The 12,208-nt window shown below is 42.5% G+C and overlaps 1 protein-coding gene across 8 annotated transcripts in view; it reads right to left on the bottom strand.

The window, feature by feature from the left end:
* The window catches only part of Dnah11 (dynein axonemal heavy chain 11), a 290,461-nt gene that overhangs the window by 76,792 nt on the left and 201,461 nt on the right, over positions 1-12,208 (bottom strand). For 7 of the 8 annotated variants that reach the window (XM_076920922.1, XM_076920924.1, XM_076920925.1 and 4 more), the window contains 4 exons: positions 9,706-9,819; positions 6,942-7,085; positions 6,113-6,295; positions 3,719-3,820 (listed from right to left, as the gene is read on the bottom strand). In XM_076920922.1, the coding sequence (XP_076777037.1) occupies positions 3,719-3,820; positions 6,113-6,295; positions 6,942-7,085; positions 9,706-9,819 (543 nt within the window). The remainder of the gene's footprint in view (positions 1-3,718; positions 3,821-6,112; positions 6,296-6,941; positions 7,086-9,705; positions 9,820-12,208) is intronic. The other variant, XM_076920923.1, reaches the window with a different exon arrangement.

Below are 12,208 nucleotides of genomic sequence, written 5' to 3'. Positions count from 1 at the left end.
TTCCATCTTATTTTCCAGTAGAACATAGATGTCTCCAATGCTCTTAAATTTGACATCACTTATTCTTGCATATTTGTAGTGCAGTAGTGGTGCAAATGAAATAAACTGCACCATTATAAGCAATGAGCAACTACATAGTGAGACTCTGTCTCAAAAAAAAAAAAAAAACAAACAAAAACAAAATTAGATGTGTAAAATGCTGAAGCCCACGCAAGCTGTAGCGTCAGACATGAATTTGAGAGTTTATAGATTCATCCCACTTCCTGTTTAAATGTACTGATTACTAGGATTGATTAACAGATTTCTGACTCCATTTGAACATGGGTCAAAGAATCTATACTTCTAAACCAGTTCCCATGTGACATGTGCTACTACTGTCTGGGAACACACTTTGAGAGACAACACTCTAAAGAGATCAGGTTGAAGTTTCCATTATGGTCACCCTTAAGCCTTGTCTAAGATACGTGATAGACGGCTCAGGAGAAGACTCAGCAGTAGCTACACAAGGGTGAGGACCTGAGTTCAGGTCCCCAGCACCCAGGTAAAGCCTGGTGCAACAGCATGCATTTGTAATGTCACTCCCTAGTGCTTTAAGCAAGACACTTGGCTTAAGATCAGGAGCAAGGAAAATCCAGAAAGGAGACACAGTGAGATGGTGGAGACCGTGAAAGTCAGCAGAGGTTGGAATTTTTCCTGAGTTTGGATCTTATGTATCACTGGCTGAAACTATGCAGAGGTACCCTGTCTGTAACATGTATAGCCCTGTGGCACTGGAAGTGCCACTTCCAGGGAAGGGGACCTTGGAGGAACCTGCAGCATCTTAGAAATCCATCCTTGCCCAGGGGTTGAACGAACTAATTTTTGGTAGACATTTCAGCTTTACTCTGTCTTTTTCTCTGGTGAATATTTAGTTCTGGGGCTTATCAGTATGCATACTGAGTCTCTGTGAAAACTGTCCTTCCCAACGCCTCCCAGCAACCTGCAGCCTGTTCCAAGAGGTTATTAGTTCTACAAGCTAATGTTTGCAGGATCACAGTCAGCTCCATGGTCATTTCAGCACCATCACCTTCCCTATGAACATTAAATCTCTTCTAATGGCTATACAAAGTCATTGAGAATAGGTAACAGTTTCTAAATTTTGGTCAGAATGGTGGTGGAAATAATTTTTATACATGTTCATCCTAGACTTCTCTAAATCAAGCTGCTGTTGCTGTTGATGTGGTTCTATTTCACCAGTCCTTGGGTATGATGGGAGAGCATGGTGGCTAGGCAGGAGGAGGGTGTGGTTAGGTAACCTGGGTGAGGCTGGGTAGTGAAGGTCTATTGAATGGGTTCCCCAGCAGAGAGGAGGGTGTGAGTTACTAAGAGAGTTGTCAGAGGAGAAATTTTCTGGGATTACTGGCCATCTTGTGCAAAACATTGCCATGGAGAGGTTTTGCAATAGGTGGGGCACAACTCAGTGCATTCCTAGCATATTCAGGGAGCCATTGCTTTGGTCTCTGCCTTGGAAAGGTAATCTCACTCTGATTTTTATAACTTGCCTTGGGATTTTTTAGAAGAACATCTGTGCGAAAATGGTTCACCCCTTTTTATCAAGCTGACCAGTAGTGGCCACTAACAGCAGACCTAGCATATGTCTTATAAAAGGCCTTTGTCTTATATATGTCTCATAAAAAGGGTCACTTTAAGGGTTCTAGACAGAAGTGGCTTGACATGTACCCTCAGCCTTCCTTGCAAGCCTGGCATACACGCTCGTCACCCCAAACATTTCAATCTGTTCTCAATAGAAAATTCTCTAAGACCTGACCACCACCACACAGACTTTCTATAGGAGAATAATGGGAATTAGGCCTACAAAATACCCTGTTTGCTATACACCAAAGGGTTTCTCAATCCAGCAGGCAGAGAGGACAGAGCCCCTGTTAGCCACCTTCAGCTAAATGTCCTAGAAATAACTGTCAGGGTCCTCAGGATGGGGGTGGGGGTGGAGAGTGGGGAGAAGACGCATGCAGAGCTCAATGGGGTCTTGGAAGCAGGATTAACTTTGGACTTCAGCTCTTGGCCATCACCACATGGCCTGTGAATACCACTTCACCCATCATTCCCTTTGCTCATATTCAAACTCAAGAGACAGGATCAATTTAGTGATTCCTGGATCAAATATGTATCTAGGCCTTGGGCAGGCAGTCATTTCAGCTAAATGAGTGTCTCGTGAGGGTGGAGAGGGTCTCACAGATAAAGGAGGCTGGTTCTCCTCATAGAAGGCAGACTGGGGGCCAGGGCATGCTAACACTCACTTATATCCTCATGAGAGGCCGCTGTTGCTGTTTTCATCTCAAATGACAGACGAAAACCTGGAGGCGGGCGGGCTTCTATGAGCTGTCAGTCTGCTGGAGCTTCTCTGTGCTTCCCTGCCATGTACCTACCCTCTATGTCTACCTTTCTTCCTCTTCCTGTTCTTCGAATATGTCAGCTAGTTATGATTCCACCTTGGCCTTCTGCCACAACCGTCCCTGCCCCCCAGGAGAGGTTTCCTATGAAGTCCTCTCTGGTTGCTTTTGAACTTGTTTTTCTGTCCTTAGACATCTTTCCTTCCAGCATCCTCTCAGCTGTTGAGAAGCCATTTGATGGTGTCATTAACCTATTAAAATCTTTCCCAGTCAGATAAAATTGAACTTCTGTAGCATGAAAGGCTAAGAAGACCTTTGCTCATCTTTGCAAATGTCTTTCATCCTTCCCTGCTTCAACCTTTCCTGCTGTCAGTGTCTCTGCATCTGTCTTGGTGCCCTCACCTATTGTGATTCTTCAAGAGTCCCCCTGCATCTTCCCCTGGTCCTTCATCCCTGCAGGAACGCCTTTTTCTGTCCTTATCACTGTGACTTCTAGGCAGCTTTCAAAGGGCATGTCAACTACGCTTTTACTAACCAGCTTTCTAATTTCCTTGGCTATAGTGCTTGGCACTGTAGTTTGCATTTGTATATGCTTAGAATGTCACACCAAAAGACTAGTGAGTATGATTTTAAAACCAGTAACAATGGCGATATTCATAGCTATAGGTATTTCCCAAGCACTGAGTTAGGTAAACGACCCCATGCTAAATTCTTAATTAATATAAATTATACACTTAATCATTGCAATCTATATAACAAGATGCTATTATTATACAGGTTGAGAGTCCCTGTATGATTTGGGGGACATCTCAGGCTTTTGAACACTTGTATAGATTTTATAGGTTGAACACTTGTAATTTAAAAAATTGAATATCCAAAATGCGCCATTTAGGACATCATGGAAGCACCAAAGTGTTGGACTTCGAAGTAATTTGGATTCTGAATAAGTGCTTGGTTTGTACCAAGCCACAGATGAGAGAAACTCTGCTATCAGAGGGTAACTAACTTGTATAGGTAGAACTTTAAATGGCAGGCCCAACCCAGTAAATCTGCCTCGAGGAACTTGATTTCAATTCCAGAGGCCACTCTGCTCCTTCTACTAGACTGAAGAATCTATGAAAACTCAGGAACAAGTGATGGTAGTTTAAATCCAGCACACAGAAAATAAGAAATGTCTATAAGGTCAGTTTGTCCATGAATGTGTTCATGGAAGACCAAGCTCTTTTCTATTCTCTAGAGCATAGGCATGACAAGGTCTACAGGTAGGATTCTAAGGCTGGTATGGGAACCTCCTCATGGGGAATGCTGGTTTTCTAGGTGACACTTACCACAAGCTTCCTCCTGACGGCCTCTAGCTTTTCAGTAGCTGCAGCCAGGTCTAAGTTTGTTTGGGCCAATGCCTGGCGTTTGGGCTCCACATCGCAATAAACCTGAAAATCCACATAGAAGGTTTATTCAGAAGGCAAAGCAGATACAAAGAGGACAGTAACTCTCCAATCCCACACTCTGGCATAAATCTCGGAGAGGAGAGCAACAAGCCCTTTGTTTCCTTGCTATGCACTACCTCAGCTGACTCAGCCTTCCACAGGCTCCCTGATTTTCCAATACTCATTGATTCTGGACTTGAGAGGGATAAATCCTTGCATAAAATGTTACATAAGTCAAACACCATAAATATACTAAAATGATTAACCCCGACGAGAGCTATATAACCAAGCAGAGGTGAGGTGTAGCCTGAGAGACAGAGAGCTAAGGGTAGAGAAACTCTCTGAATGAAGGGGCAGGGAGAGACATCCCCACACCTTTTTAACCACTCACGCACAAGACAGGCACAAGACTGGAACTCTGTTTCAAGTTCCTGACTACTTCATGTGTATATTGTTTGAATGGATGGTTGGAGAATCAGGGTGGATCAATTGCTGTTTCCTATCCTATGGAGAGAGACCATAGTGTAGCCATAGTATGGCTCTATATTCATCTTCCCTCTTGTCCCCAGGAAACAAACGGAAGTCAGCGCTGCTCAAGCAATGGACTGTAGAGAGAGGCCATAAATGTACCGTGGCTTGTATAAACCATGCGTGAAAGTTCCCACCCTGGGGGACAGATAGAGAGTAATGGGGTCCTACGTCTACAGGCCCTACACTGTGAAGGGGACAGTTAGATCTTATGATGGTAATTTGGGAAAATGGCAGTATGATTGGCTTTTACTCTGTAGTTCGGAAGCTGAACATGACATACAAGTTTCTATAAGAAAATGAGCCGGTTCTTAAGAGTCCAGGCCACATATACTTCCCCTTTGTACCTGGCTTGTGAGAAGGGCTGGAGACATGATAGACAGACAGTATTAGATAAGTATTAGATAAATAAATGACTGAATGAAATGATTACCTATTTTTACATTTTCCCCAAATTACAAAAGGCAAGATTAATGTCATTTAAACACTAAAGCAAATAGTTTTTTTTTCCAACTCATTGTACCTATAACAAAGTTGGTAATAAAATTTTTAACAGTAGGGCTTCGCTTAATCCGATATGAATTTAGACTTGCAGATGTCTCAGGCCAATGTAAAATGAATATTTTAGTGTTAACATATTCTATATATGTAAATCAGTTGTTACTTTTTAAATAAATGCTTTAAAGTATTGTAACTAGCTAGCCACCCTTCCCTCCACAAAGAGTGCTCTCCAACATTATCAAATATCTTCTTGTTTAGAATAATTTTAACTCTGACATACCATGTGTCATTCTCAGAACCATATACCCTTCTTAGAAAAACTAGATACCAAATCACTTTACATTTTTTTTTGCTGACCTGAAAATTAATGTGAGAACAGAGACTGTCCAATGTTACTGTGGGCTCTGCGTCCAACGATACTGACCTGCAAGCAAGATGTGCCCACTGGAGCAGGCAGAGTCATGACTAAGAGGAAGCAAGTACTGTCTGATTAGACTTAAGGCCCACTCTACAGGAACATGTGCTAGTACTGTAAATATGGGGAAAGGTCTATGGTTAGTGAGGTTCAGGCCTAGAGGGAAGCTACTACTTCTGTTTGCCTATGGAGAGATAACTAAACTGTCTTCTAAATGGTTATGCTAAGTCAATGTCCTAGACTGGAGAAACTTCTGTTTGCAGCAAAATGGTAATTGCAGAGATCTATAACTGGTCAAAGTACTGAAAATAAGTGACTATCTGGCTAATCTATAAACCAAAAAACAAAACAAAACAAAGCAAAAAACCCAAAAAACAAAAACCAACTCTCTTAAACCCAGGGCCTAGGGACACTGTAGTCTAAAAGCTAGAGGGCAAGGAGGAATGCCACAGGATGCTGTCTTCTGACAGGACATGGCCATTGCTCTCAGGAGCTGACATATAGTTGTGGCTCGTGCACAAGACAGGCACAAGATTGGGCCATTTGGCATTCCATGGATGGAGGGATGAGTCACAAGTCTACACCACTCCTAGATAAGCTACTGAGAATTAATGGTTGCCAGGTAAGGAGGTGCTACTTTCCTTAACAATGTAGCAATGGGTAAGCTGCCTTGCTTTAGTAAGTAGTTAAACTCAGTGGGGAGGGATGAAAGGGTAAAAAGGGTTTAATAGGCTCACAATACATTGTATATATAGATGCAATTGTAAAAATACTGTAAAAACAATTTTAGAAATTGATCTTCATAGCACTTGGAGGACAGTACCCCAAACCAGTATCAGACAGATGGCTACCTCATAAAATTTAATGATGTTGATGACCCAGGCACAGAGACCAGCCGCTGCAAAAGATTTGGTCCGAATGAGGTTTGGATTAAACTCTGGATCTTTCAAATATTGTTCATTTACTACTTTTAGACAGTTCTCTGGAATGTGCTCTTTATCGTAGTTAATTAACGCTTGTAGGAAATCATCAACCTGTAAAGCAAAAGGACTTACTGCAATGAGCCCATTCTGGCTGCAGAGAAAATTCCAAGATCAAAAGTTAAAATCAGCTTTTAGGGCTTGCATTACAAAGGCACAATTGGCAAGCTGCATTTATCCCACTGCTTGGCTTTTTCAGCCTTTATAGTACGAAGTTAGAATTAGCAATGGACACGTTTAAAACCTCTCCTATCCTAGGGTAAAACATTCTGTACCAGCACAGGAGGTGCTCATGGTTTGAAGAAAAGAAAGGCAGGAAAGAAAAGGGAAAAACACATACCCCAAAGCTCCTCTGCTTCACTTTCTTGTACATTAGTAACAATTTTTTCCAGCCTAAGAAATCCGTGTAATTTTCTCCCTCCTACACTTAGCCTCTTTCAAAATTTTGCAAATAATTAGCAACCTTCCACCTGCTGCTGGCATTGACTTAGGTACACCACCACCCCATGCTAACCTCCAACCTGGCCAGCAGAAGCTAGACAAGAGCCTGGGAAGCATTGACTGCTGACATTGACCAGCTATAGAGATGTGTCTTCTGACTTAAAATTGATTTAAACAGCTTTTGCTGTCAAGTATATCTATAATGAGAACTCTGTGGAAGTGGTTGAAATTTTCTTCTTGCCACTCTGGCTGATCATACCTTTCCCATGAAGATTTTAGCTGCTTTCCAACTTCTGTCTTTTGGTACTCTGCCTCGGGGGGCCAGAAGGACCATCACAGCTGCAGTCACATTGGTAACTGCATTTGGGGGATTGGGGAAGGTTTTCAGTTCTGTGAGGTTTACCTAAAACAAAGCAGTTATACAGATACTTAAGACAAGGGGCTCTGGGGGGGGGCATTCAGTTTCCAGGCTGAGTTGCATCCCCCCACTTTCTAACAGTTTTTTTGTAGGCTGGGATTTCTACCTTGGGGTCACAAGGGCCTTAGTTCTGCCTGGGCACTTCTCTGATACCCTGGAAACACCTTGAAATTTTGTTGCTTCCAAGAAAAAAAAAAAAAAAAGAAAATACCATTTCTGTAGAGTCCCAGGTATGAAATCTATGAAGTTTTGTGCACGAATAGGTTATGTGCGGATTCTATCCCACTATGTAATGTACTTGTATTTTAATCAGACTCTCCTTTAAATATCAGACTCTCCTGTTAATATCATTCTCTAGGTCAGTGTGTCTTAATTCTGCTTTTCTGTTTTAAATGTGTAAATAGACATCTCTTCCTTAAACCACAGTCCTCTCAACTGGGAGGGGTCCATGGCCGTTGAACTGTCTTTCCTGTTTAAGTTCCTCCATGCAGACGGCAATGGAATTGTTGGTTAAATCAGAATGAGATCAAGGGATGACCCACTGGTGCAGGCATTCATATTAGAATATTTGAAGTATTACTATTAGAAGTATTTGGTTCCATAATATGTGCTCTAAAAGCAAAACCAAATGTGATTCTGATCTTTTACTCAAAACTATCTATTTATACAAAGAATAGGATGGACCTGGAAGCCAGAGCAGAACACTAGTGGATGTCAGGATCTGGCTAGCTAGGACTTTCCATCACTTAGACACACTCCGTTCTACATTGCAGATGACATTGGTTTGCTCAAGCTCAACCTGGACCATAGGAGGATTTCTGGTCCTTAGATAAAAGGCAGCATTCCTCAGGAACTTGTGAAACCAGCTCCCATCTGCTAGAAGGAGTCAGTTCCCTAACCTCTGGTAGAAGGACACATGGCCCCTGTGGCTGCACGTCAAAGCCGATGCTTACCTCCAGGCTCCCTCAGCATCATCGCAAGACCTGTTGCACATCTCAAAGCCTCCATCCTAGCATGCTGGCTTCTCCCCAGGCTTCCCTCCACCCAGATACCTGTGCTGTTCTCTCTATAAAGACAAGGTTCCCTCTCTGCCCCTCCCCATGCCACCCCTTTGATCCTCACTGGGCTCCCTCAATTCTCTATCTCTGGTTACTCTCCCTTCTCTTATAGATAGCCCTGGCTATACCGACTTGAATGGCCACAATGGGCCTACCTCTTTCTCTCCCTGCTCTGGACTCTTCCAGATGCATCTGGTTGTTCTTTCTCTCATATTTACAATAAAAGCCCTAACCATATCATGTTGGCAGTTTCTTTACTGCACCCTCTCACATACAAAGAATAAACATATTCATAGAGAAAAATTTGCAAATTTAGAGGAAGAAATAAACATTTCATAAGTCAGAGGCAATCAGTTACTTTTCTATTTTTCCTTTACTTTATAACTTCTATCAATGTAAATTTTTCTGTTCAAACTAATGAGTCACGGCTGTCTCATTTTACAGTATGTTTTACTTACTAACTGTGAGCATTTTCTGTCAGGCTCGCTAATATTTAACAATATCACCTTAGGGCAATAGAATAAGCATATAATAATCTCTCCTGGTACAGTTACATTCTATTTTTCAGTTTTATGGTAATATCATAAAGCTCTTACAAGGCCCTTGGGCAAAATTATTTTCTTCCCCAAAAAAGACTCAGAAAAGGAACTGCGGATTTTTTTTTTTTTTTTTTTTTTTGAAATCCTGATCCTTTTACCTTTAGAGTTGAATCTTAAGAAACTCAAGTCTAGCAATCTCCTTGGATTCTCTCTGTTGGTGGCCTGGAACAACTCAGGACAAAAATTATCTACAGGCTTTAAAACAACACTGCCCACAGTCTCCCCGGCCATCCCCTGTGCTGAACGGGGACCATTTCTGTCATAGGAATCACAGTGCTCCATGAGGTCTTCCTCTAAGGAAAAGGTGGGGAATGGCAGGGATCCTGGACTCTTTGCTCTCACTGCGGATACTATGAAGAAGTCTTAACAAGTTTTAAAAAAAATTCTTTTTATATTTGAGAGGAAATAAAGAACTCCTTAGCTAGTCCTTGGTAGCACACAATGTAAATGACTGGAGAATTCATCATTGCTCACCAGACAGCCTCTTAGAAGCCTGGAGGACAGGGTATTCTAGTGGAAGGCAGAGGGCAACGGTACGAATGCCTGCTCTAGGGGTCCTTTCTCGATCTCATTCTAATTTAACTACTAATTCCATTGTTTGTAAGTCCATGTTCTGCACTGAGGGAGTTAAGCAGTAGGAAAGATAGCTCAGCATTCGTGAACCCCTCCTGTTTGAGATTCACTACTGTTTAAGGAAGAGATGTCTTGTGCTTACACATTTAAATCAGAAAAACAGAGTTAGGACACACTGATCTATAGAATGATATTGAGGGAAAGGAGAAGTGGAGCTGTAAAGGTGGCCTCAAAGATTTGTTTAACTTTGATATGTATGCTCTGTCCTTCTGGAAGGCTTCTAGCTGCCTGAGCTGTTCACTCTGTCCCATTATTCAAACTCTCATAACTGTTGACTATTTAACAAGATCCCAGTGGTGGAAAAAAGCAGTTTACCCTGTTGAGTGTATTGAGTGCAGCCTTAGCGGCCACCAGGGCAGGCTCAGCCTTGAGTAAATCGGCTTCACACTCTCTCTGCTTCTGGGATGCTTCAGTTTGAATGGCGGCCACCTGATTAGAGAGGATAATTAGAGATTTCCCCACCCCCAAACATCATCTCAGAGATCTCCAACAAAGCATAGACTGATCAGATACACTATTAGGCAACGCATTTGCCTACAGTTTGAACAGGTAAGGAATTTCCCGTCAGTGCAAAATGTCCAGAGAACTTTGTAAACATATGATAATAAACCCCCAAACAAACACATTTAATACTGAAGTGCCCCTAAAAGGGCTTAGAGTCATTTGGTTATAAGATGCCATCAATAATTAAACAAACACAAAACAAGAAGAGTAAGCAGCCTTTTTTTCTGTTTCCTGCTTTTCGTCTTAGATTTCCCCCAACCTTAGGGCTTCTTCCATTAAGAGACAATTCAGCCTGGATCAGGAAGCTAGTCCTCAGAGTGTTTTAGAATTCTTCATCCAACTGTTACTAGTGTTACTGTGGGAAGCCATGGCAAGGCTTTACTCTTGGCAAACACTCACCCTAGGCTCTCCTATCTACTATTCTTCTTTCTGCTTACTTTCCACGATTCACTTGTCAGTTCTCAGAACTTCAAACAAGCAACCCACCTTAGTAACCCTTCCTCCTGATCTCTAGATTGAGCCAACATCCTGCTAGATAGATGTTTTTAGAACCCCTGGTGACGGAAAGGCTTTGTAAGAATAACTTAGTTAGACTCCACAGCTGCAGCTAGCTTCCTCCACCTGCAAAGCCCTCTTTCCTTTCCTACCCCTCCCCATGTCCTGTTTTCAGAGTATATAACCTGTGTGAACAATAAAATCTTTGCCAGCTTGATCAGACTTCTTGACTTGCTGTGCCTCCTTATTTTCTCGTGCCTCTCAGTCCTCTCCACAGGGTCTAAGGGTCCCAGTTGATTGTCCAGCTGGACTGAACAGTTCATTAGGCAGTCTTGCTGGCCATTCCCTTAGGCACATAGGCGACATCTATGGAATTGGCTCAGTTAAGTATGATGCTTGCTATGAAGCATACAGCACTGAGTCTGATCCTCAGAACACACATAGAAGAGCCAAACGGGGGTGGTATGTGCTTGTAATACCATCATTTGGGAGGTGGAAACATGATTTCTGTGGTCTACCTGCCAGCCAGGCTAGCTGAAGCAGTGAGCGCAAAGTCAGTGAGAGACTCTGTTTCAAAGTCCAAGGTAATAACTCCTAAGATATGACATATGAGGATGGTCTCTGACCTCTAACATGCGTGCATGTTCACACTAGTACACACGCACTCACCTGAACACATATAAATGCATGTAACATATAAACACACACACACACACACACACACACACACACACACACACACACACCATGTGTGAAGCTCTTTTGTTCATAACAGAAGATCCTTTGTTCTGTGGTCAGGCTTGCATACATAACCACCGACAGAAGTTTTATAAAACGATGGACTAGTAAGAAGCCATTGATTCTCTCAAGTGTCTCTCAGGTAATAAATACCCTGACACCTACCTGTTTGTCCTCTTGACAGGGCTTTGGATAAACCTTTCTACATAGGCCACTTTACCTCCCTATGAGAAGCTGTGTTGGGAAGCTAACCCAGTATTCCAGGCTGGAGTTCTATCTTCCCCCTCTTAGAATGCTAGCTACAGAATGTCAGTGCCAATTTTTATCCCCAGCAGGTTTGAGTTTCAAACAGTGGCACTGGGCATCAGGATCAAGTCCTGGTGGGACAGTTCTCAGGGCGATGGTGTGACTGTGGGATATAAGGTTGGAACAAAAGTGCATTTCTTCAGATGTGTTTGGAATGAGCAGGTTCAACCACACCATCAAATTAAACACGGCTCACAGCAAATTATGTTGTCTGCGGCAGCTTCATTAGCAGCAATTAGCCTTCTCCTGATTAACCATTATTTTGCTGTGTACTGTACCTTTTCTGAGCATAATTGGTTCAGGGGAGATACGTGATCTCCTGCTACCTAACACACACGCAGAGCCACTGCTAATGTAAATAAGAAAACTCTGTGTGCTTACTAAGAACTCCTTCAATGGCACACCCGGAGAACAGGGCCAAAAGTGGACCACGGAGTTCTAAGTTAGAGGATACTATCACAATGGGAGTGGAGCGAGGGGGTTAGCATCGTGAGTATACTCACGTCACATAAAGATACAAGTTCTTCAATGTCCCTTGTAGCATTTATAATGGCATCACTTAAAGTCCCATTTCTTCGGTCTCGTCAGCTTTTTGGCACTGAGTGAGACTGTGAGGACCTTTTCTTTTAGATATTGTCCTTTGGACTCCTAGTCAACTCACAGAGTGTCATTACTTTGTGTAATTTCCCCAGACGAGGCACTCGTCTTGAAAACAAACCCACAGATGAGGAAAGCACTCTATGTTGGTGGGCTCACTTTTAGCTCCTAATACTTT

The sequence above is a fragment of the Arvicanthis niloticus genome, chromosome 23 (assembly GCF_011762505.2).
Source record: "Arvicanthis niloticus isolate mArvNil1 chromosome 23, mArvNil1.pat.X, whole genome shotgun sequence".
Taxonomy (NCBI): domain Eukaryota; kingdom Metazoa; phylum Chordata; class Mammalia; order Rodentia; family Muridae; genus Arvicanthis; species Arvicanthis niloticus.
This window is presented reverse-complemented; position numbering and strand designations above follow the sequence as displayed.